Source organism: Bos taurus, chromosome 4, assembly GCF_002263795.3.
Source record: "Bos taurus isolate L1 Dominette 01449 registration number 42190680 breed Hereford chromosome 4, ARS-UCD2.0, whole genome shotgun sequence".
NCBI lineage: Eukaryota > Metazoa > Chordata > Mammalia > Artiodactyla > Bovidae > Bos > Bos taurus.
Window position 1 is genome coordinate 66380002 of NC_037331.1, and position 25960 is coordinate 66405961.

Here is a 25960-nt window from a genome sequence, read left to right on the forward strand (position 1 = left end):
AAAATTCCAAGACAAGGAATTTGCGCCACCTACGTAGGCCGCAGGCATCCTCCCGTTCTCCTGAAGGAGAGGAGACACTAAGGCCTCCCCGGTCAGATCTTGGAAGCCCAGGCAAAATTAGTAGACTTGACGAGCCTCCACGCTCCAGATGGGAATTCAGCCAGAAGGTGAGAGAAAGAACGACATGGGGAGACCAAGCTTCGGTAAACAAGGCCTGCACTTTATTTTCCAAAGTAGTTTTTATACTTTAAGCTGTGCATAGAGGATAATGGGTGAAGGGGTAGAGTCATGCAAGGACAGCAGTCCTTGATCCCTATCGAAGCCATGCTTTCTTCCTGCAATCATATGCAAAAGTTTAGGTGATTTACATCATCTTCTGGCCAGGAGGCCTATTAACATTTTAAGACCCTTTCTTCAGAAAACTTATTTTTCTCTAAAGGTGATTATTCTAAAGTCAGGTGCCACCCTCTGAAAGCATTAGATAAAGTTGCATTCCTGTAGGGCAAAAGTGTGGTGGGCTATAACAAGAAAAGAATTAACTCAAGGGTCCAAGGTTACAAACATTAAAGCTATTATTTATATTCCTATACACCAATTATATTATTAATCAATACACTCCCAGGGACACAGTAGGTAAGGGATATGGAAACTTAGCAGCAAACATTGGCCCAACAAGTGAAAAACCCTTCATCAATACAATTTCTAATCAATCTTTTAACTGCTCAAAGGAATCTGTATTTAGACAGTTTAGAACATCTCATGCCTCTCACGGTTGGGAGGCTCTGAACAATCACATGTGGCCGGAAGAACCTGTTCAGGCAGGCTAGAGGACTTCCAAAGGAGTTTGTGAACTAAAACACTCTTGTCACGCCCAGGAACTTTATTAACAGGAGGTGTAAGTTAACTCTTTTTCAAAGAGAGAGATGGTGGTAGGGGACAGCCCCCCGTAAAGTCAGAGGTGTAGGTGAGAGCACAAAGCAGTAAAGTAGGCAGACTCTGGTTTTGGGGGTAGATGCTCAAGAATTTCCAGGGGGACTCCTGAGGCTCGATCCCGCCTTTGTGTATGCTGAGCCTCCTTCCTCATGACCTTTGCCACGGGCGGAGTTCCTCACGCTGGCTCCCTGCAGGGACTTTCCTTTCATATGGGCAGAGAAGAGTGCTAGGCTCTCTGATGCTCATGGTGGGTTTTCAATGGGTCTTCATTAATGTTTGAATGTCCATGTTGTTTAGATCTGAATGTTTCTGTTTCTGGGACAGAGGGGACTGGATATGGATAAAGTTGGCTTGGTTTGAGTTGTTACTGACCTTCCCTGGCTGCCTTCCCTACATGTTTCTTTTTCCCAGAGTCATGCACACTGAAAGACTTTGATTTTCATGTGGGCAGATTTCCTGAAGATGGCTCTAACAAATCCCATCCCACATGTCCTTCTCACAGTGTGCTGGACACACCTCCATGGAGTGGGGGGATTATGCCCCCCACCCCTGCCGTGAATCTTCATGAGGGCTTCTGGTGGCATCAGGCAGTGAAACCTGGTGGAGGTGATGCTGTGTGACCTCCAGGGCTGGATAATAAAAGGATCTGACTTCTGCTTGTCTCCCTCCTTTGGGACTCTAGCCCTAAGTTCCCAGGCACCGTGCTGGGAGGAACCCAGCAGATACCATGCGGTGGGGCCCCCATGGAGAGCCTGCAAACAGTGCCAACTGCCAGATGTGTGAGTGAATGCCCTTTCAGTGATTCCAGACCTCAGACTCCATGGAATAGACTCACACCATCCCTTCTGTGCCCTGTCCAAATTCCTTGATGCATCAAATTCATGAACATAATAAATGGTTGTTTTATATCAGTAAATTTGGGGGTCATTTTTTAGTAGCCATAGTAAGTACAGTATTGTGCAAAACCTTTTATAAGTATAACTGAAATAAATATTTTAGAAAAATTTCTTTTTTGGGGCATAGATTAAATGACTTTATATGTTTTGTTTTCATGGTTACAATCATTTTAGGAAATAGACTAGATTCCTTTCACTAGTTATGATACATTAATGCTCAAATACACCATGTATTTATGGTGTACACCTCAAACACACCATAAATTATGTCCCTTGCCTAATAACTAAGCGCAGTGTGATACATACCAGAGGTAATTGCTAGGCAGTCTTGACCTTTTTTCTGAGTTGCATATCTGGGTTCTGAGTTGCCTTGGCATGTTTTCACATCCATATGCTGCAAGTAAAATAACTTCACAGGTCAAAAACCAAATTCACTGTTCCCATTTCATTTGCTTTTCTTCCTCTGACAGCTCTGTTGTCTGCCACAGAGTTTACTCTAGAAGCCAGAAGCAAGCGTTGACCCATGTTTTCCGACTCATCTGTGGACGCACAGGGACAGTGGTCACTGAGTCTTGCTGCTTCCTCGCCTGTGTCCCCATCCCCTCACCACTCCCAATTCACTCACACCCTCCCCGAGCTCCTTTCTGCTTTCATCTGCTTAGTCGTGCCCAGGTCTCTTTCCCCTGAATTCTATTCCCTGCAGGGTCACTGGACTTTTCTTTCCAGATCACAGCTTTGCCACTGCCTTGTTTAAAAATGTTGGGTTGTTGTTTATAAGATGAGAATCCAGGCTGATTTGTATGCCATTCAGAACTCTTCCTGCCTGGCATCCTGTTCACTTTTCTTTCTTTTCTTTTAAATTAATAGACATTTTTAAAGCAGATTTAGGTTTGTGGAAAAATGAGCATAAGTACAGAGTGTTCTCATATAATCCCTCACCACCCCTGCTGCCTGCCTCCCAGTTTCCCCTGTTATTAACATTTTGCCTTAATATCTTTTACAGTGGATGAGCCTGTATTGATACATTATTATTAACCCACTCAATAGTTTATTAAAGTTCACTCTTTGTGTTGTGTATTCTCTGGAGTTTGACAATGTCTAATACCATGTATCCATCTATCGTATAGGGTATTTTCAGTGCCCTAAAAATCTTCTATGTTCTAGCTAGTCATCTCTCCCTTCCCCTAACCCCTGGAAACCCCTTATCTTTTCACTGTCTTCATAGTTTTCCCTTTTCTAGAAGGTTATATAGTTTGAATCATATAGTATGTAGCCTTTTCGGATTGGCTTCTTTCACTTAGTGATAGACATTTAAGATTCACTGATGTCTCTTCCAAGCTTGATAGAATGTTTCTTTTTTGCTCTGAATAATAATCCATTGCCTGGATATACCACAATTTATTTTTGCATTCACCTATTGAGGACATCTTGGTTGAATCCAAGTTTGGGCAATTTTGAATAAAGTTGCTGTAAAATTTGTGTGCAGGTTTTTTGTGCACATAAATTTTTAAACCAATTTGGTTAAAGGTACTTTTTAATGTAATTTTATATTTTGAATAAGTGATAAAATGATGTGGTTCAAAGATTTAATAATATTTAAAAGGTTTACAGTAAACAGTCTTAATCTCCCCTTCCTCCTATTAAAATTTCGATCTTATGTAATCCTTTATTTTTCTTGCCCATCTTGTCATCTTTTATGCAAATGCAAATAAATATGTATATGCAGCCTTTTCTTTTTTCATGAATATAGCACATTATATATACTTTTATGACCCTTGATATTTTTTTTAACATACAATTTCTAGCTTACAATTGGCTTTCTTTTGTTTAGTAACATTTTCTAAAGAGTTTTCTATAGGTAAAAGCTTTCTAAAGAGTTTTCTATAGCTAAAAGCTTTCTAAAGAGTTTTCTATAGCTAAAAGCTTTCTAAAGAGTTTTCTATAGCTAAAAGCTTTCTAAAGAGTTTTCTATAGCTGAACATAGAAATAGAGATTATTATTATTCTTTTACAGCTGACAGTAGTCTATTGTGGAGATATTCCATAATTTAGCCAGTTCTCTATTGGTGAATGCTTGGACTTTGGGCTCGTCTGGAAAGTACAGCCACGAAGAACATTGTACACAGGCTTTCTGTACATGGGCATGTATAGTCATTGAACACACTTCCACATGCAGGGTCACTAGGTCATAGGATACATTTTTTTTGGTAATAACTGACCTCTGTTAGGGTTGTACAGTTTCCTGCTTACTTTTTTAATCTTCGTTCTTAGTTTCCCTTTCCTAGCTTACACAGTAGGCGTCAGCTGCACTGAGCTGCTTCTTGAATGAACAGCACACTTCCGTTGCTGTGTTCTTTTGCTCTGTCCTTTGCCGAGTCTCTCCTTCCTCTCCCGTCTCGTCATCCACTTGGTAGACTCCTCTGCATTCTTCACGGTGCCGGCACCAGTATCCCCCTCCTCCTTTTAGCCTGCCACCCTTCTGTGAATGTGTAGCATGTTAAGGGTCTTTTTCTTTTATAAATTAATTGAAATTCATGGTGACCTGAAACTAGGGGATGAGTTCTGGCTCAGGAGGCAGGGGCCTGTTGTTCTAGTCCTGCCTTCTGAATTTACTGCATCTTAGACCTTTGAGCCTCTGAGACTCAGTTTCCTCATTTTCCAGACAGAGATCACAGCACCCCCCACCCGGCCTTCTTGTAAAGCACGTGTGAGCTAACATGTGAAAGCACTTTGTAAACTCCAAGCAGAACACTGCAGGGAGAGATTTTTCTTTTTTTTTTTTTTCAGGTTTTTTTGTTGTTGGTTTTAAAAAAATTAATTTATTTTTACTTGAAGGATAATTGCTTTACAGAATTGTGTTGGTTTCTGCCAAACATCAACGTGAGTCAGCCCTGTCCCCTGCATCTTGAGGCTCCCTCCCGTCTCTCCCCCTCCCACCCCTCTAGGTTGTTGCAGAGTCCCTGTTTGAGTTCCCCGAGTCATACATCAGATTCCCATTTGTTGTTGTTGTTTAGTTGCTTCCTGCATGACCAACTCTTTTGTGATCCCACACACTGTAGCCCACCAGGCTTCTCTGTCCATGGGTGGGATTCTCCAGATAAGAATACTGGCGTGGGTTGCCATTTCCTCCTCCAAAATTTCCATTGACAATCTGCTTTACATATGGTAATGTAAGCTCCCATATTACTCTTTTCATACATCTCACCCTCTCCTTCCTGCCCCCCATGTCCATAAGTCTGTTCTCTATGTCTCTGTCTCCATTGCTGTCCTGCAAATAATTTTGTCAGTACTATCTTTCTAGATTCCCTATATATTACAATATTTATCTTTCTCTTTCTGACTTATTTCACTCTATATAATAGGCTCTAGGTTTATCCACCTCATTAGAACTAACTCAAATGCATTCCTTTTTATGGCTGAGTAATATTCCATTGCATATATGTACCACAGCTTCTTTATCTATCTTTTGATGGACATCTAGGTTGCTTCCATGTTCTAGCAATTGTAAATAGTGCTGCAGTGAACATTGGGGTACATATGTCTTTTTCAATTTTGGTTTCCTCAGGGTATATGCCTAGTAGTGGGATTTCTGGGTCATATGATGGTATGGTTCTTGTAAAGCACGTGTGAGGTAACATGAGAAAGCGCTTTGTAAACTCTAAGGAGAATACTGTGCAGAGAGAGATTTTTCTTTTTCTTTTTTTAAAAAAAGAATCAGGTAGTGTTGAGAGATTCTGTGACTCCAGGTCTCAGTTCCCAAACTCCTAACTTGTAGCATATGCTAAATCTGCTTTTCAAACTTACTCTGTGTCTTTAATTCCCATACAGTTACACCTGTCTCCATCCCCTGTTCTTGTCCCAAGTACAGAATGATGGATTCTTTTCTACCGGGCTTTTGAGCTACAAAAACTATCATGTAACTTTCATAATAGTCTTCATCAGCATACAGAAAATTTTAATTATGAAGACTGAGAACTTCTCATAAAAACTCTTCTATTACTCAGTCTTTTTATGACATTTTAAACATTGTCTGCAGTTTCCCTAGAAATCTCTTGTGAGTGTTGTAGTCCATGAAGCCCGTTTCTGAGAATAATCCTGTGCAGAAAGTCACTCTGATTACTCATTGCCACCCACCCGCCCACTCTTCCAGCTGGGCCATGCTCCCAGGTGGGCTTGCCTTTAGTTCATGCCCTTACCCACCCTTCACTTCATCTTGCCCTCAGTCTGTCCCTCTGTCCGCCTATCCATCTCTCATCTACTCTTTGTCCAGTTCCCTCTACTTGAGATAGAGGAATAAAAAAATGGGGTCCTCCAGCACTGAGTTCCTCAGTTTCAAATATTACACTGGGCATTTTGTTCAGCTGCACAGTTGGCAGATCAGAGCATTTTATTTTGTGCTCTTTAGTCTTTCTTCTGCAGATGCTGGGTTTTAAATAACTCCCATTTTGGTTGCAGAGTAGGATGGGTAAGTTCAGTTCAGTCGCTCAGTCGTGTCCGACTCTTTGCGACCCCACGGACTGCAGCACGCCAGGCCTCCCTGTCCATCACCAACTCCCAAAGTTTACCCAAACTCATGTCCATTGAGTCAGTGATGCCATCCAACCATCTCATCCTCTGTCATCCCCTGCTCCTGCCCTCAATCTTTCCCAGCATCAGGGTCTTTTCAATTGAGTTAGCTCTTCACATCAGGTGGCCAAAGTACTGGAGTTTCAGCTTCAACATTAGTTCTTCCAATGTACTCCCAGGACTGATCTCCTTTAGGATGGACTGGTTGGATCTCCTTACAGTCCAAGGAACTCTCAAGAGTCTTCTCCAACACCACAGTTCAAAAGCATCAATTCTTCTGCACTTAGCTTTCTTTTTAGTCCAACTCTCACATCCATACATGACCACTGGAAAAACCATAGCCTTGACTAGACAGACCTTTGTTGACAAAGTAATGTCTCTGCTTTTTAATATGCTGTCTGGATTGGTCATAACTTTCCTTCTAATGAGTGAGCATCTTTTAATTTCATGGCTGCAGTCACCATCTGCAGTGATTTTGGAGCCCTCCAAAAAAAGTCTGACACTGTTTCCACCGTTTCCCCATCTATTTGCCATGAAGTGATGGGATCAGATGCCATGATCTTAGTTTTCTGATATTGAGCTTTAAGCGAACTTTTTCACTCTCCTCTTTCACTTTTATTAAGAGCCTCTTTAGTTCTTCTTCGCTTTCTGCCATAAGGGTGGTGTCATCTGCATATCTAAGGATATTGATATTTCTCCTGGCAATCTTGATTCCAGCTTGTGCTTCTTCCAGCCCAGCGTTTCTCATGATGTACTCTGCATAGAAGTTAAATAAGCAGGGTGACAATATACAGCCTTGACGTATCCCTTTTCCTATTTGGAACCAGTCTGTTGTTCCATGTCCAGTTCTAACTGTTGCTTCCTGACCTGCATACAGGTTTCTCAAGAGGCAGGTCAGGTGGTCTGGTATTCCCATTTCTTTCAGAATTTTCCACAGTTTATTGTGATCCACACAGTCAAAGGCTTTGGCATAGTCAATACAGCAGAAATAGATGTTTTTTTGGAACTCTCTTGGTTTTTCGATGATCCAGCTGATGTTGACAGTTTGATCTCTGGTTCCTCTGCCTTTTCTAAAACCAGCTTGAACATCTGGAAGTTCATGGTTCACGTATTGCTGAAGCCTGGCTTGGAGAAGTTTGAGCATTACTTTACTAGTGTGTGAGATGAGTGCAATTGTGCGGTAGTTTGAGCATTCTTTGGCATTGCCTTTCTTTGGGATTGGGATGAAAACTGACCTTTTCCAGTCCTGTGGGCGCTGCTGAGTTTTGCTGGCATATTGAGTGCAGCACAGCATCATCTTTCAGGATTTGAACTAGCTCAACTGGAATTCCATCACCTCTACTAGCTTTGTTCGTAGTGATGCTTCCTCAGGCCCACTTGACTTCACATTCCAGGATGTCTGGCTCTAGGTCAGTGATCACACCATCGTGATTATCTTGGTTGTGAAGATCTTTTTTGTACACTTCTTCTGTGTATTTTTGCCACCTCTTCTTAATATCTTCTGCTTCTGTTAGGTCTCTCCCATTTCTGTCCTTTATTGAGCCCATCTTTGCATGAATTGTTCCCTTGGTATCTCTAATTTTCTTGAAGAGATCTCTAGTCTTTCCCATTCCATTGTTTTCCTGTATTTCTTTACATTGATCGCTGAGGAAGGCTTTCTTATCTCTCCTTGCTATTCTTTGGAACTCTGCATTCAAATGGATATATCTTTCCTTTTCTCCTTTGCTTTTCACTTCTCTTCTTTTCACAGCTATTTGTAAGGCCTCCCCAGACAGCCATTTTGCTTTTTTGCATTTCTTTTCCACGAGGATGGTCTTGATCCCTGTCTCCTGTGTAATGTCATGAACCTCCATCCATAGTTCATTAGGCACTCTGTCTATCAGATCTAGTCCCTTAAATGTATTTCTCACTTCCACTGTATAATCATAAGGGATTTGATTTAGGTCATACCTGAATGGTCTAGTGGTTTTCCCCACTTTCTTCAGTTTAAGTCTGAATTTGGCAATAAGGAGTTCATGATCTGAGCTACAGTCAGCTCCTAGTCTTGTTTTTGCTGACTGTATAAAGCTTCTCCATCTTTGGCTGCAAAGAATATAATAAATCTGATTTCGGTGTTGACCATCTGGTGATGTCCATGTGTAGAGTCTTCTCTTGTGTTGTTGGAAGAGGGTGTTTGCTATGACCAGTGCGTTCTCTTGGCAAAACTCTGTTAACCTTTGCCCTGCTTCATTCCGTATTCCAAGGCCAAATTTGCCTGTTACTCCAGGTGTTTCTTGACTTCCTACTTTTGCATTGCAGTTCCCTATAATGAAAAGGACATTTTTTGGGGGTGTTAGTTCTAAAAGGTCTTGTAGGTCTTCATTGAACTGTTCAACTTTAGCTTTTTCAGCATTACTGGTCGAGGCAATGACTTGGATTACCATGATATTGAATGGTTTGCCTTGGAAACGAACAGAGGTCATTCTCTTGTTTTTGAGATTGCATCCAGGTACTGCATTTCAGATTTTTTTGTTGACTATGAAGCCTAGTCCATTTCTTCTAAGAGATTCTTGCTCACAGTAGTAGATATGATGGTCATCTGAGTTAAATTCACCCATTCCAGTCCATCTTAGTTCACTGATTCCTAGAATGTTGATGTTCCCTCTTGCCATCTCCTGTTTGATCACTTCCAATTTGCCTTGATTCATGGACCTAACATTCCAGGTTACTATGCAGTATTGCTCTTCATAGCATGGGACCTGGTGGGTAAGTATGTATCTATTTGTGAAGGCCTCTGAGTCCTGAAGATGCTATGTACTGTGCGTTGCAGAACTCATCTCCCTGTACCTTGGGCCCTGTGGGTAGGGGTGTTGAGGAAGCAGATAAATGATTTCCTGGATTATGATGTTCTGTTTGTGCAAGGGTGCATTTGTGTGTGGATGTGGAATGGGTTTAGGTCTATTTGTAAATGGTTAAGCCTTCTATTTAAGAAAGAGAGGATATAACATTACAATATTTTCCTGGAGAAAACAGTGGATTTCAACTAAAGTTTCCATTACCTATACTTGGTGCCCAAGAGAGCCATTATACTATAATTTATGGAGACAGAATTCTTGATAGCCAAGTCAGGTTTGATACATAATTGCTTTTTGAAAGATTCTCTTATTATTATATAATAAACCTCTCCTCCATTTTTGCCTCCTTTAGACTTCTTTGTTTCCTTTTTTAGAAAGTTAATATTTTTTTTCCACTACATGAAATTCTGTATGGGATTAGTATCCTCAATCAGGTTATACAGCTTTCACAATTTGGGGTAGATTTTTGGTAGATACTTTTCCTCCTTTCTTCCCAAAGAAAATATTTGCAAGAAGAACAGAAAATTACCAATTAATGGTAGCTGGTGGCGTTATTAGTAACATTGTCCTTGTCCATGTCCATAGTGGGGCAGGGAGTGGGTTCTGAATGTTAATTCTGAAGATTATCCCTTACCACAGGGGAGTACAAGTCATTCTGGAATCAAAAATCGGAGCAGAGCGCCATGGTCACTAAGTAGATTGTATGCTTTTCTTCCTGTCTGTTTTCCTGTTTTCATCTCTTCAGCTCCAGAGGCCCGGGTTCCCAGCCTCCTATGGAGTCAGAGCATCTCCTTTGCCCCGTGGGAGAGTGGCTTGGCCTGGGGACTTCCTTCCATTGCATCCCTTTTCCCAAGCCTGATTCTGAACCCCTTGCATTGTCCATCCTTAAAGATCTTGCAGCTTCAGGGAGATAAAAACAGCTCTTCTAAAGTATAGGCAGCATCTTCTCTTGTCTTTGTTTAGACTCATATAAGCCTTAATGGCACATTTCCCAGAACCAGTCTAGTTGCAGGCAAGAAGACACTGGGATAAAAACATTAAAAAACAACCTCAGTGATAATCTCAATACTGCTTTAGAGTCACAGGTTTTCTAAAACTAAACCTATTTTCCTAAAGCATCTCGTTTTTCCCTACCTTTCTTTCTCCTCCTAAGAAGTCTGGCTGACTCATCAACTCATTTCTCAGTGGTTTTCGCTGGCGGTGCCAGGGTTGTGTTCACCATCTGAGTACAGTAGGAAAGGCACAATGGTTGCATTGCACTAAGTGAAACGTCTATTGTGTGAGTGTCTCTATTCCCCTTTCATTGGGTGATATCCAGAAATAGTGTGTGCAGGAATGTGCAAGGGTTAGGCGACAGCACGACGCTGATTTTGCTTTTTCATTTTGGACACCGTCACACAAGATAATAAAGGGCTTACCCTGCAGAAGAATTGTCTTTTGTCTTTGTCTCCGGGGCCTTGTCAAGGTTGATCTTTCCATCCTCCAACCTGGTATGTGTCCCCAGGAGCCACCTGAGAGCGACAAGCTCAGTACAGGTAACGTCTTTCAAACCTCAGAGATTAGCATTAGGCAGTGCTGACAGTTCTTTCTTAAGTTTGCATTTAATTTTTGTGGCTGTGCCTTGCGGCCTGTGGGAACTTAGTTCCCTGACCGTGGATTGAACCTGTGCCCCCTGCGTTGAAATTGCTGAGTCATAACCACTGGACTGCCAGGGAAGTCTCAGAGCTGACATTTAGGAGTATGCCTCACCCCTCACCCCCCACCGTTCCTTGGGCTTGTTGTGTGGTCTTGGCACCCGGAAGTCACGCTAGTTGACAGGTTTGTTTTACTAAAGACTCGGTGGGCCTGGCCATGGGGCAGCAAGACAAATTGCTCCTCTTTTTGTGCAAGCCCCTTGAACAGCTTGATTACCAGAGCTGAGGCCAGAACTATCCCCCTAAAGACTGATCTTCTGAGTGGTGAACATTTTCTTTTCCCTTTTTTCCTAACAGAAATCTGGCTGGAAATTTTCTTTCTTTTTTTTTTTTTTTGGAAATTTTCACTTTAGAACTAACTGTTTTTGTTTTTTGTGTTTTTTTTTTTTTCATGAGGAAAGATTTCAGGTGCTTTTGGATTTTTCCCCTCAGAGAAACCTTCTCTGCTACTTCAAATCCCACTTCTTCTCTACCTCGTTAATAACATGGCAATTGTGTTGGTGAATCCATTTAAGAAAATGACTGCCTGCAGAGTTCAGGTTCTAGATGGCTGACTGAAGTTTAACTCATTACATTGTGTGTAAATGTTCCTTATTTGTGAGATTTGCTCCCAAACTGGGACTTTTAAGTAACTAATCTCTGTGAAACAAATGTTTCTGCCTCCCAGACCTGGGTGTGATTAGTCAGGTTTCAAACCCAGTGGACTGTGTGAATTGCAGCCACAGAGGGGCCCTTGTTAAGCCAGACTTCAGTGGTCCATGACAAAGATGCCCTGAGGGTGTGTGTTACAGGCTCGCTTGGGCTTCCCTGGTGGCACAGGGTTCCATCCCTGAGTCGGAAAAATCCCCTGGAGAAGGAAATGGCAACCCACTCCAGTATTCTTGCCTGGAGAATCCCATGGACAGAGGAGCCTGGCAGGCTACAGTCTATGGGGTCACAAAGAGTTGGACGTGACTGAGCAACTGAGCACACACACGTAAGACTGGGGTGCTCACACACCAGCTCCCCCTCACCGGCTGCCCTGTGTCCTGTGCAGGGATCTGGGGATCAGCGTTCAGCCTGGTGCTTGAAAGGGGCTGATTTAGCTTATATGTCTAGTTGGGGATCTCCTTGCTTCCTCACGATTCCAATTTTGGTGTGAAAAGTGTCAAGTTGGCTGCATGTATTTTGAACTCCCACGAAGACCATATGGTCTTTTGGATTCAGCGTTCAGCACTTTTATCAGTCAGTACTTACTATGCTTTCGCAGTCCTGTGACTCGGTGCCATCACGGCTTCCCTAAGTGGCAGAGTGGAGGACCTCCCTGAACCGGAAACACATTTTTGACATCCCCACCTTTTTCTTCTCATTCTCTTTCCTCTGTCTGGAATACCTCGATGTCTGGTGCGGTTTGCAAGGTCAACTCAAATGTCACCCACTTGATAAAACCTCTGCCCTCTTGGATGTGTTTCCTTGCCTTTGAACCTCAATTATGCTCCCTCTGACCTTTGTTACTGATTCATTCATTCATTTATTGATGCCTGCTATGTACTAGATTTGGGATCGAGCCCTCTCTCATTTCTGTATCTCTCATGGAGCTTACATTCTAGCCTGGGAAAATATCATACATAAACTGCACATGCAGTACATAAGTCAATTATATAGTATTTTGGAAGGGTTACAATGGAGTGGAATGGGAAAAGGAAAAAGAACAGCAGGATTGGGTTGATCAGAAGTGCAAAGGCTTCCCTCATAGCTCAGTTGGTCAAGAATCCGCCTGCAATGCAGGAGACCCCAGTTCGATTTCTGGATCAGGAAGATCCCCTGGAGAAGGTATAGGCTTCCCACTTCAGTATTCTTGGGCTTCCCTTGTGGCTCAGCTGGTAAAGAATCTACCTGCAATGTGGGAGACCTGGGATCAATCCCTGGGTTAGCAATATCCCCTGAAGAAGGGAAAGGCTACCCACTCTGGTATTCTAGCCTGGAGAATTCCATGGACAGTATAGTCCAAGAGGTCACAAAGAATTGGGCACTACTGGGGACTTTCACTTTTCATAAGGTGGGAGGAGGGGGAGATGCAGTGCCTGTTAAGCAGACACGCCTTAAGTTGGCCGGTGGTCATGGTCATTTGTGTGTGTGCCTTCTCCTTTGCCAACTGAAGGGACAGAGACTGGGCCCCTCACTGACTTATCTGCCAGCAGCACTTTGCACAAGATGCCTTGTGTGTGGTTGCTGCTCTTGTGTGTGGTGTAGATAATTGATGAAATGGGAATGAAGGTGTAGACATGAATTTGAGGACAAATAAATAAGCTCATTTCCTATTTTTGCTTTTTTCCTGTCCTTAAAAAAATTATGATAAATCTGTGCTTAGGCAGTTGAGATTCCTTCCCTATTTACTCAGTCTTTTCAAGACAGAATTTGTCACTCGACCTCAGTGGGTACAGGGGTTTTGGAAAGTGTTGATCAATGTCTGGACTGCTTTTTGCATGAAATAATGCAATCCTAACACATATCCCGCAATTCCATGTAGAAGAGCGCAGAGGACCATAGTTTGTTTAGTGCTTTGGCCAGTTTTTTGTTGTCAAAGGATCATTTTTTTTTAAAAATAAATAACCATAGGGAACTGAATAGGGGAAAACATTTCAAGAGTATATTTTATTATCAGTTTGCCATGAAAAACTCAAGGGTCTCTTGACAACCTCTGAGTTTAATCAGCTTTCAGTTTACAAATAGTTACCAAGTGAAATAACATTATCCCAGGGCAGAGCAATACCTAATGTGGATTGTGAAGATACAGATGTCACATGACCAGTGAGTGTTCATTTCAACCCTTACCTGGGGTTTAGAGATTATGGAAAATCAATGCAGAATAGCTTTCTGGGCTGCATTCAGAAATATAACTGGGTGTTGAATCAAAAAAAGAGATCTAAGGCTGCAGTTGATCCAGTGCTTTCAGATGCCCAAATTAAAGTGTAAATGGATGCTGTGGCTGATAGAGTTCTCCCCTGACAGCTAAAAAGCCCTGTATAATTTAAAGCCCTGAGTTGCGCAGCCTTCTTGGGAAGAGGGTGTCATAGATACTAGAATATCAGTGTCAGGAGGCCCCGAGGCCAGCCTAGTTTAGTGCTTTTCCTGATGCTCCAGTGGAGTCTCCTAGGGGCCCAGTGTGGGGAGGGGAAGGCTCTGAGTGCTTTCCAGGCTGCTGTCTTTACTTGGAAAGGAATGAGCTAATCTAGACCAAGCTATTTCTTTCCAAGTATTTTTAGCCTCAGAATCCTTCCTCCATGCAAACTTTTACCCCAAAGCATAAAGACAGTAGAACTGGTCAAAGTGTATTGAGGTGAATGGAAGAACAGGCATGGGACCGGAGGAGGTAAGACACAGCTCTAAGTGGCTTGTACCACAGTTGTAAAAGGAGTTCAAAAAACGCCTTTCTAGGACTGTTTCCTCATGGGCTTAGTGTGGGGATCAAATGGGGCAGACTGGGAAGCATAGTGGATAAGAGAGTGTACGCTTAATGCATTAGTGATATGTAAAGTATCACCATGTTTTTCTCTTTTGTACCACCAGAGCAATCATGTAGGTTGTCAAACTATGTTCTAAGGAGATGGGGATCATTGCAGGAAGCTTAAGGGACCTCTGTTCTGCAGACAAAGCATCTTCCTTTTTATCTGCTTTCTATGTTAGGCATCTAAGTACAATTTCCTTTACAGATAGAGCTCTATAACTTTTACAGAGTTTGAAAACCACTAATCTAGAAGGAGTTTTGCAAATAAATAGGTATGCTTGTTTGAAATGCTGGTGGCCATCCATGCCTTTTGAAATGACCAGATACAGAATATTCAGGGCAGAGACCAGCTCAATATCTGGTACATGAAAATAGACCTCCACTTCATGGGAAATAGATGGGGAAACAGTGGAAACAGTGTCAGACTTTATTTTTCTGGGCTCCAAAATCACTACAGATGGTGACTGCAGCCATGAAATTAAAAGATGCTTACTCCTTGGAAGGAAAGTTATGACCAACCTAGATAGCATATTCAAAAGCAGAAACATTACTTTGCCAACAAAGGATCGTCTAGTCAAGGCCATGGTTTTTCCTGTGGTCATGTATGGATGTGAGAGTTGGACTGTGAAGAAGGCTGAGAGCCGAAGAATTGATGCTTTTGAACTGTGTTGTTGGAGAAGACTCTTGAGAGTCCCTTGGACTGCAAGGAGATCCAACCAGTCCATTCTAAAGGAGATCAGCCCTGGGATTTCTTTGGAGGGAATGATGCTGAAGCTGAAACTCCAGTACTTTGGCCACCTCATGCGAAGAGTTGACTCATTGGAAAAGACTCTGATGCTGGGAGGGATTGGGGGCAGGAGGAGAAGGGGACGACAGAGGATGAGATGGCTGGATGGCATCACTGACTCGATGGACGTGAGTCTGAGTGAACTCCGGGAGTTGGTGATGGACAGGGAGGCCTGGCGTGCTGCGATTCATGGGGTCGCAAAGAGTCGGACACGACTGAGTGACTGATCTGATCTGATCTGATCTGATAGGTATCTTCATTATGCACAGATTGGCTTAAACTAAAGAGACTGGAAACTGAGTGAGTGGCAAGATTGAAACTCACTGTGGAAACCTTTGAGCTGCTTTGAGATGTGCGGTGTCTTTTGAGTCTAGATGTTCCCAAGGCCTTTTATTTCTCGGCTCTGTTTGTAATGGATGTGGTGGTTAATGTAAATACCAAGGTGAAAACTAAGTAGTACCTGACAGATAATGGCCCTTTCTTTCTTCTGTCTTCATTTTTTAGTGCACTTACATTTCAATCAACCAAGTTCCCAGGACCCATGCCATTGTGATAAGCAGACCTGCATGGCTTTGGGGGGCAGAAATGGGAGCCAATGAACATGGAGTGTGCATAGCCAACGAAGCCATCAATGCCAGAGAACCAGCTGCTGAGACGGAAGCCTTACTGGGGATGGATCTGGTCAGGTACTGCATGGTGGCTCTTAAAGACAACTGCTCAAAACAGGTTGGGGTGGGGATGGGCTTTATCTCTCTCAAACCTCATACTTTGTTATGCAGTCCTTCCAAAGGTGACTTATGCCTTTTGATGTAAATTTGGAGGTGGTGGAAAAAAGAGTAGATTACAATGGAATATTATTCAGAAAAAAAAAAAAATCAAGTGCTGATACCTGCTATGCTTGAAAACATTATATTAAGTGAAAGAAGCCAGACCCAAAAGGTCACATATTACATGATTCTAGTTACATGAAATACCCAGAATAGGCAAATTCATAGAAGCAGAAAGTGGTCTCCTGGGGTTGGAGTGGGGCATAGAGAGGGATTCCTGATGGGTACGGGGCTTCTTTTTGGGGTGTTTGAAATGTTTTAAACTTAGATTATGGTGATAGTTGCACAGCTTTATGAAGATACTAAAGATCATTCAATGACACTTTTAAATGGGTCAATTTTATGGTCTTTGAAATATATCTAATAATATATAAAAGTAAATAGAAAAAATACATATATAACACATAAAATAAAAAGGAAGAAAGAACAGAAACTGCTTCCCTCCTTTCCCCTCTGTGTCTCTGTCCTCTTTTCTTTCTCTCCCCTCTCAGCCACAGGGTAATGCATTCACGTTTAACACGTTAGTGAAGCGCAGGGGCGGACATGTAAGCTTGGCAAGATGGAGGTCTCCGTTGGCTTGTTCACTAATGTGTCACAAGGGCTAGGGCTGTGTCCCTGGTGTGCAGCGGCTGATCAGTGGCCAAGTTTGGAAAGAATGACTACAGTAGAAAGTGGCAAGAATGAAATGACATTCTGAAGTAGTTTCTTTTTTTCCTGAAATAGTGAAATGCAGTGGACTTACGGCATGGTTGAAGGGGGACTGGGCTGGGAGCTGGAGGTCTTAGTTCTCAGTGTGGAAACACCATGAGTGTCCGTGCCCATCATTTGTTCAGTGTGAGTCCTGAATTGGATGACCTCCAGGGCTCCCAAAGGGGACATGCTACACCAAGGAATGGAGGTTTTTACATTTTATAGGTTTTGCAGGGAGAAATTGCACATGTTCGCAAAGACGTCTGTGGCCCATAGCTTCTTTCACCTGGTCAACAGGTCAGTTTGTGACACTTTTTTGATGCCACATTGCCTTTATGCCTTCCCCATCCTTCCCTACTATTCCAGGTTATTATAAACTCAGAAGGAGCAGGTCCCCTGAGCTGGAGAAAAGGAAGAAAAAGCCTCATATTTATAATGAGTTCTCTCTTGATCAACAGAGTGAAATGGAGAGAATAACAAATTTTCAGCTTATGTTTTGACAGCTGTCCCAGTAGTTTTACCTCCCTGTTTAAGAGAAATCCTGAAAATGAAGTTAACAATGGAAAATAATGCCCCTTTTATGCCTCACTTACACCCTTGCATTTTGAGTTATCATTGTCTTCATGGAGGGGATTAATAGAACTGGCAAATATCACCATTTAAACAGTTGATTTCTAAGGGATGACAGAAGAGAGTGGTTTTTTCCTTTCTTCAGTGCTTCTGACGTATCTTTTCAAGTTCATCAACCTATAAGACAACCAGAGTTATTGAATGTGTGCTTTGTGTTAGACTCTGTAGGCGCATAAAGAAGCTCAGACACTTCAAAGAGATCTTAGTCTGTTTGCAGGGAGAGGACAGAAGATTGAGCAATGCAAGATTTTAGACCAATTTAAGATGACAGGAGGAGAAATGTGTCTTAAGGCAATTGGAGATTTTTAGCCACATAAACGGCACAGAATCCCAGGTTCTTAGCAAACACTGCTGGATGTTCAGAGATGATAATGGGCTGCATCCGTTTAGGAGTGCTTCAAGGAGATGCATTTCACCTGGGTCTACAAGGCCCAGGGATGTAGACAGAGAAGATATATTTAGCACGTAATTGAGGTTGTGATAGTTACCAAGGTCTGGGACAGTAACATATGTTGGGAGTAGATGACAGGGTAAGTTTAATTATAGTCATTTAGCTTCAACTCCTTTCCTGGCCACCCATGACCAGCTATTACAATGCAAAGACAGGTGTGTGAAGAGGACCCTGCAGTGGTATCTGCACCTTGAGTGGCTCTTTGTGAGTTCAGGGTCTCAGCTTTACACCAGCTATGATCAGTTCAGTCACACACAGTCAGATACTGAGGAGCCATTCCATACCGACTGAATCCTAAAAATGACCCCTGAGCCAGAATTCCTCCTAGATCAACGTCTAAGCGCCTCCCAGCTGATGGGTGCTGTAGCTCCACATGTTTTCAGAGGGACTTAGGGGCGGGACCACGTGCATGCTCAGTCATGTCCAACTCTTTATGACCCCATGGACCCCACCAGGCTCCTCTGCCCAGATTTTCCAGACAAGAATAATGGAGCGGGTTGCCATTTCCAAAACAGGTACAAAGTTTATTATTAGAGACACAGCACAGGTATGGGAGAGCACACAAAGAAACAGCTTATTTAAGTCAGAAGCAGGGTGGAAATAGACACCAGAGAGCAGTGCGGTAAAAAGGTGATTTGAATCTCTTACATAAGACAATTCTGCCTGGTGTTTTTGGTGAGTGTGAGGGCTCACTGGTGATTTGAAAGGGGGTTCAGCCAGTGTTGGTTTTGCTCTTTTTGGGTGGCGCAGTGTAAAGAATCTGCCTGCCAATGCAGGAGACACAGGTTCGATTTCTGGGTCAGGAGGATCCTCTGGAGTAGGAGATGACAACCCACCCCATTATTGCCTGGGGAATACCCTGGATAGAGGAGACTGGCGGGCTATAGTCCTAGGGGTTGCAAAGAGTTGGATGTGACTGAGCAACACAATAACCAGTGTCTATAGGAGGAAAGAACCTGTGGAAATAAGAGTTACTATTTCCAAAACACTATTGTGTAGTGTGTTTTGCGGAGAATATTGCATTTAACTCTCACCACAATCTGGTGAAGCAGTGCGGCTACTTCTGTTTGGTAGACAGGAAACCGAGGCTTAGGGAGATTAAGGGACTTGCCTGAGGCTTCCACAGAGCCTGGTGTAGGGTGCCTGCCCCCTCAGGGAAGCTGCTTCTGTACTAGAGTGCAGGTTACTTCTCTCCAGGAGCCAGGAAGCTCTGGATACCAGGAGACTGAGGCTAGTCCAAAGGTTTCACACACCTTTCTTCTAAATCAGTGCAGCCATTAACATCCACTTTTCCCCCTCCTGCTTTCATCCCTCTGGCTAGAAGCTGGGAACCTTTTGATAACCAAAAAACAGTGAACCAAGAGAGGCCTTGCAGACCCCTTGATTTGTGGGGAATAAGAAAGGTTATTTGCATCTGCATCTGTATAGGCTCATTCCTAAAAGGGGAGGGGGATTGACTTATTTTTATGACTTTCTCTAGGGCGGTGACTGAGTGACTTCACTTTTACTTTTCACTTTCACGCACTGGAGAAGGAAATGGCAACCCACTCCAGTGTTCTTGCCTGGAGAATCCCAGGGACGGGGGAGCCTGGTGGGCTGCCGTCTATGGGGTCGCACAGAGTCGGACACGACTGAAGCGACTTAGCAGCAGCAGCAGCAGGAGAGTGATTATGTGTTTTCAGGAAATCTAATTATAACTTGCATGTGTGTGCTCAGTCGTGTCCGACTCTTTGCAACCCCATGGACTGTCGCCCGCCAGGCTCCTCTGTACATGGAATTTCCCAGGTAAGGATACTGAATCGGGTTGCCATTTCCTACTCCAGGGGATCTTCCCGACCCAGGGATGGAACCCTCATCTCTTGAGTCTCCTGCGTTGCTAGGTGGCTTCTTCACCACTGTGCCACCTGGGAAGCCCCATGTTTCACCTTAATTGGGATACAGTGGCACAGTGGTTTTCCTAATAAGTGGAAGCATAGGGATCAAGAAGACAAACGAGCAGTGTTCCTAAACATGGGGCTTGCAGCCTGGGAGTGCGGAGGGTGCTCATCTTCCTTGGTAAGCTGTGTTCACCTTTCCAGAACGGACACAGTGAGTTCGACATACCGGTGAGAAAGCCATTGGCCCCAAATAGGCATTTCCTCCAGAATTTTCCATAAAAAATAAGGATCTGAATTTGGGAGCATCTAACTCCAAGACCCAGAATAACCTGACCAGGCGCACATTTCTGAAGGATTTGAGTTATGCTGAAGGTAAATGTCAGAGCGAGACTCTAACAGTTGATTGATAGTTAACTGTTGGCGTAGTTAATTTCAATGCTTTTCCTGCTCCAGTCAAGCCCATGATGGAGGTATAGCAGCCAGAGTGAAAGTAGGCGTGGAGACCAGAAAGTCCCTGTTCTCATTTGGCATCACATGGATGCGCCTCATCTAGGAGGGGAAATGTTGGGAAAGGCTTTAAAATAGGCCTCTTGATGGTGGGTGGCTTGTGGGCCTGGATCCAGACGTACAGATGCACCTCTGGATCTCAGGTGGAGAGGACGCGACCCTCTGCTGTCCACAGCTTTGTTAGCAGTCCTATTCTCGGCCCACAGCAGGGAGACCACCTGGGAATGGTCAGGTGGGACAGATGGGGATCTTTTCCCCATGGTCCTGGCATGAGGGGTTTAATCAGAATCATGTCTGTGGAGGAGTGCAGAGGCCCTCCTGCACACACTGCAGAAGGCACCAAAGTCAGTGTGGGGTGCAAACGAGCAGAACAGTAGGGGAGTAAGTTAGAAACTGCAAGAGAGGGACTTCCTGGCAGTCCATTGGTTAGGACTTTGCCTTCCAGTGCAGAGGCCACGGTTCCATCCCTGGTTAGGGAGCTACGATCCCACATGCCTTGGGGCCGAAAAAACAAAAAGCAAAAGCAATGCTGTAACAAATTCAACAAAGACTTTAAAAATAGTCCACTTCAAAATAAAAAAAATTTTTTTAATAAATCTTTGAAAGAAAAACTGAAAGAGAAGTCACAGCTGCCAAAGGTGACCTTGCTGTCCCTGGCTGGGCATTCACAGGCTCCTCCCAGTGCTTGTTTGCATGGGTAAGCGGGGCCCTGCAGAGGCCCTGGGTGCATTCTGCCTAGAATGACCAGGAGCCACCAGGGACCTGTGGAAAGCAGGAAGGGGCCCTCCTGTGAGGCCAGCTCTTGGCTGTGAGAGGCACTTGCAGCACACTTGTTCGCTCTGGACCTTCGAGATGAGGTGAGTGCTTATCTCCTCTGCTCCTTTTTGGAGAAGATGACAGGGACCAACAGAAGAGTCCACTACTTCCATCTTCTAATGAATTTTTTCTTATATGACTCCCCTAAGGCTTCAGCTTCTCAAAGCATTGCCTTGTCATCAAGCCTTCCTAAATAAGCTTAAATTGAGAAATGCCAAATGAATTGGTATATAATTAATCTCTGAAAATAAGCCTGTTGCAAAGATAAATCCGGATCATGGAGTCCCATTATCTCTTCGTCTCCCTGGCAGCACAGTGCAACGTCCTTTCAGGAAGAATCAAACTGGGTGAATTTTAATAGTAATTGCATCTCAAGTTGAAAACTCACCCAGAACTGGCCTCTGCTGCCATCTTAGTAGGGTTCCATTGCCTCTGTTCTGAGACTCCACGCTTCTGTGACCAACATTACAATTTGAATGAAGAAACGAATAAATAGAAATTTACTGAGCACCCATTACGTGCCATTCTCTTTCAAATCAGCCTGAGAGGGAAACAGTACTGTTTTTCACTTTACAGACAAGACAATCAAAGTTCAAAAAGGTTACGCCTGGTGGATAACAGAAGCAGAATTAGAAATGAGGTCCCTTTATCTCTGAGTCATTTGTTTTTCTGCCACAGTCTGCTGTGTCTGAAAACTTACTGATCACCTACTTGGTCCCGGGTGCCGGTGCCATGTATTTTCATGTTCATCATCTCATAAAACCCATCTTCCTAGTACTCAGTGACATAGGTGCTTATTTTACTGGTGACATAAAACTGAAGTTCAACTGTATGATATAACTTGCTCAAGTTACACGGCTTCTCAGGTGGCGCCAGTGGTAAAGAACCCACCTGCCAATGCAGGAGACATAAGAGATGTGGGTTCCATCCCTGTATTGGGAGGAGCCTCTGGAGGAGGGCATGGCACCCCACTCCAGTATTCTTGCCTGGAGAATCCCATGGACAGAGGAGCCTGGGGGGCTACAGTCCATAGGGTCGCACAGAGTCAGACACGACTGAAGTGACTTAGCATGCAAGCACACAGGCTCAAGTCATGTAGAGGGCAGTCTCTGTGGCCTCTTTAAGGAGTCTCTTCATTGGAAAGGCTGGGAGGAGATGGCTGTTTCACTTTGGAAGAAGTTGGTCCTTTTGAATGACTGAAGCTGTAAGTCACACCAGTGGAGGTGGGCTGTTAGGTAGAAGAAGTATGTAGAAAAAGGACTGGTCTTGTCCTAACCAGCCGCCCATTCCTAAGGAGATGGTGGGTGAATTACATTCACAGAGGACAGTGGCTGGCTATAGAGCACTGCTATTACTAACCCGAATACCTGGTGTAGAATCATAGAGGTCAGGGCTGGACTGGGCAGAGGTTTCCTTTTGCCCAGAGGCAGGAGGGAGAACAAGCCACAGGGAGATTGTCTTGCTAAGGTCTTTTACGAAGCTGGCCAGCTTCAGGGGAGTCAGAGTTAGAAAACAGAAAAAGAGAAATGGCCAAGCTTCCTTTCAAGAGAGAGAAGCCACTGGGCTCCTGACTGTGTGGAAAGGGCATGACCAAAGACAGAAAACGCCCCCATGATTTTGAATGGAATGTGTGCTATGTATTGTGAGTTCAAATGCTGTTTATCCGTTTGCGTATCAGCCTGAGTATTTAACATAGTTATGCACGTCGGCATTCTTCATAACTCAGCTTGGTCCCAACCTTTGATGCCTGTGCTAATAATGAGGTGGTGTGAAATGACAGGTGTGCTTCTGGTCTTCTTACTTCAGGCTTGGTTTAGAGAGAGGGGCAACAGCTAAAGAAGCCTTAGACGTCATCGTCGCCTTGTTGGAAGAACATGGACAGGGTGGGAATTATTATGAAGATGCTAACTCCTGCCACAGCTTCCAAAGTGCATTTCTGATTGTGGACCGTGAGGAGGCGTGGGTGCTGGAGACTGTAGGGAAGTACTGGGCTGCAGAGAAGATCACAGGTGAGTGGGGGTGGCTGGTGGGGAGTTTCAAGGACAGGAAGAGCTAAGGCCATGGTGCCCAGACTTACAGACCTTCTCAGTGCTACATCTGCAGGCTCTAATGTGCTCCTCATTTCTGGGCACCCAAATACACACATATTTGCACATACATTCCATTATTTTAAAACAATTCATTATTGGGGATTCCCTGGTGGTCCGTCCAGTGGTTAGGACTACATTCTGTCATTGCCAGGTACCTGGGTTCAATCCCTGGTTAGGTTACTAAGATCCTACAAGCTGCACAGTGTGGCCTAAATAAATAAATACATAATTCATTATCAGGGTCACTGTGTTTTTCTAAATGTTGGGGCCTGAAAAAAAATCTGAATGAAGAAGTCCCATAATTTAAAAATTAAAAAAACAAAAAACGTATATATTGATTTGAGCAGAGGGCGATAGTTAAGCGAGACTAAGCGACTTAGCAGCAGCAGCAGCAGCAACCTGGTGAGGAGAAATGTCTGGAGCTGCGGCATTCATGAGTCTTGTTAGCAATACAGAGCCTCTTTCAAGGAACCTTTCACTTTTCTCGTGGGTAGTAAACGAGAATAATAATAAAATATTAAAATAAAATAAAATATTAATATTTTATTAAAATATTTTAATGGATAGTAAATGAGAATAGTAATAAAATATTAATATTAAAATAAAATAAAATAAAAATAAAAACCTTTCACTTTTCTCTTGGGGTTTAGTTTGTCAGGTCAAGTGACTCACTCATTGAAAACGTGATAAAATGTGTCAGGGCTGCTCAAACCTTCTAGGAGATCTTAAAAGAAGACCAAGGACTTTATGTTTCTCTCTTCAGAAATGAAATTGATTCCTCCATATAGTTAGAGTCAAGTTGCAGGGGAGAGCTGCCCTGTAACATCCATTTCTTGATAAAGTCTCTATAAGTCTATGTCTAAATAGTTGGACTTTGTATTCTTTACAGAGGGAGTCAAGTGCATTTGCAATCAGCTTTCGCTCACGACTAAAATCGACGCAGAGCATCCGGAACTCAGGAGTTATGCTCAGAGTCAAGGTTGGTGGATGGGAGAGGACGAGTTTAATTTCTCTGAAGTTTTTTCTCCAGCTGATGACCATCTAACCTGCTGTTCAGGCAGAGACACCTTAGAAAAGCAAGAAGGTGAGTTGGGGTGTTCCTTACAGTTCTCTCTCTCATACCATTTGTCTTGCAGCTATTTCAGAGACCTTGTTTGAACTTGGGAGAATAAGCAAAGAGGAGAAGTGGAGAACAGACCTTGTCCTGTGTACGGAAACTGACTTGTGCTAAAGTCCTTGCTGTGCAGTCTATGACCACAACTTGCATTTATTTTTACATGATGCTTTTTATCCATGGACGTTTCTGCTCCCATTTCTCCTTTAAGTGCTGATGTCACTATGCTTGTCTTTGAAACACTTAGTGCAGTCTTGCTTATACCTCAGCATTTGTACATTTGACGTATCTTCTCTGTATATTTCCCTGTTTCATTAGCCTGCTGAGTCTTGACATCAGGGGTGCTATCTTTTATTCACCTTAGGATCCCCTTGTGATGCCTGTTATGGCCCTTTGTTCCGTGAACACTTGTTGAGTCAAATTGTTGAATTCCTTTCATGAGCCCTCTATTTCCCACCCGATATTGACTTAGCCAGCATCCATTTTTAAGTAAATGTGGTGACTGGTAGCTTGTTACTTTTGTGCCTGAGTGGAAAACCCTTCCCCATAAACCACAATGGCCACATTTTATATTTGCTGGTGAGACATGTGTTTTGTGAGTCAAGCCTTTGGTGATTTAGAATAGGAGTTGACCTGTTGGTAGATGCCTGTTTTGTAAATAAAATTTCACTGGAACACAGCCACACCTGTTTATTTTCCTCTTGTTTATGACTGCTTCCGTGCTGTGTGGCAGAGTTGAGCAGTTGCAGCAAGTCCAGCAGAGATTATAGGGCCCGTGTCTTTGTGTGTATGTGTGTGTGCGCTCAGTCGTGTCCAGCTCTTTGCGACCCCATGGACTGTAGCCTGGCAGGCTCCTCTGTCCATGGGATTCTCCAGGCAAGAACACTGGAGTGGGTTACCGTTTCATCTTCTAGGGGATCCTCCTGACCAAGGGATTGAACACGCGTCTCATGAGTCTCCTGCATTGGCAGGCAGATTCTTTACCACTGAGCCATCTGGGAAGGCCTACAGGGCCCATAAGGCTAAACTGTTCCCTGGCTGGTTCTTAAAGAAAAAATTGGCTGACTCTTAATCTAGAAGAACACTTTAGGACTTTTGCTATAAACTTTATTAATATATTCTGGGTAGAAAGGTAAGAAAGTATTTAAAAATGAGAATCTTATAAAAAACTACAGTTTTTATTTGAAAAAATCTGACTTGGTGAAAGTATAATATATAATACCAGTTGTAAAGTAGTCCTGCCAAAAATATCAAACATTGACCTGATGCAGCTTCTGGATCTAGCTACTAGTTTGCCAGAAATTCAGAGGATGGAGGAGAATATTAATAACACCATCTGCAAAGTGCAACTTAAAAAGTCCAGAGTATGGGAGATTCAGGAGAAATGGCCAAGCAAATAAAATGCAAGGGGGGAAATGAGAGGCAGTGATTCAAAGAGTTTTAAGAGACATTATCAACCTGTCAGATCCTGGTTTAAATCAGTAGATTCATTTATGAGACAGGGAGGAAGTTTGAACCTGGATAGTTGAAGAACTTGGGGACTTGTCGTGAATATTTTTAGGTGCAATGTGTTATCCATGGAGATATTTACAAAAAGGATATGAGTTGTGGTAGCAAAGTTTAAGATACCTTTTCCCATGTGTTGCTTTGATTTGATCTTTGTGAATACAGATTGAAAAAATACTGTTTTAATGAATTACCAACAGAGGGAGAAAATGAAGAACCAGAATCCTATGTAGTGGAAGATTTGTTAGTCTTTTTA

General features: G+C 43.2%; 1 protein-coding gene across 4 annotated transcripts in view; it reads left to right on the plus strand.

Moving 5' to 3' along the window:
- The window catches only part of SCRN1 (secernin 1), a 66177-nt gene that overhangs the window by 24929 nt on the left and 15288 nt on the right, over positions 1-25960 (plus strand). For all 4 annotated transcript variants that reach the window (XM_010804301.4, NM_001110803.2, XM_010804300.4 and 1 more), the window contains exons 3-5: positions 15701-15882; positions 22801-23003; positions 23974-24168. In XM_010804301.4, the coding sequence (XP_010802603.1) occupies positions 15701-15882; positions 22801-23003; positions 23974-24168 (580 nt within the window). The remainder of the gene's footprint in view (positions 1-15700; positions 15883-22800; positions 23004-23973; positions 24169-25960) is intronic.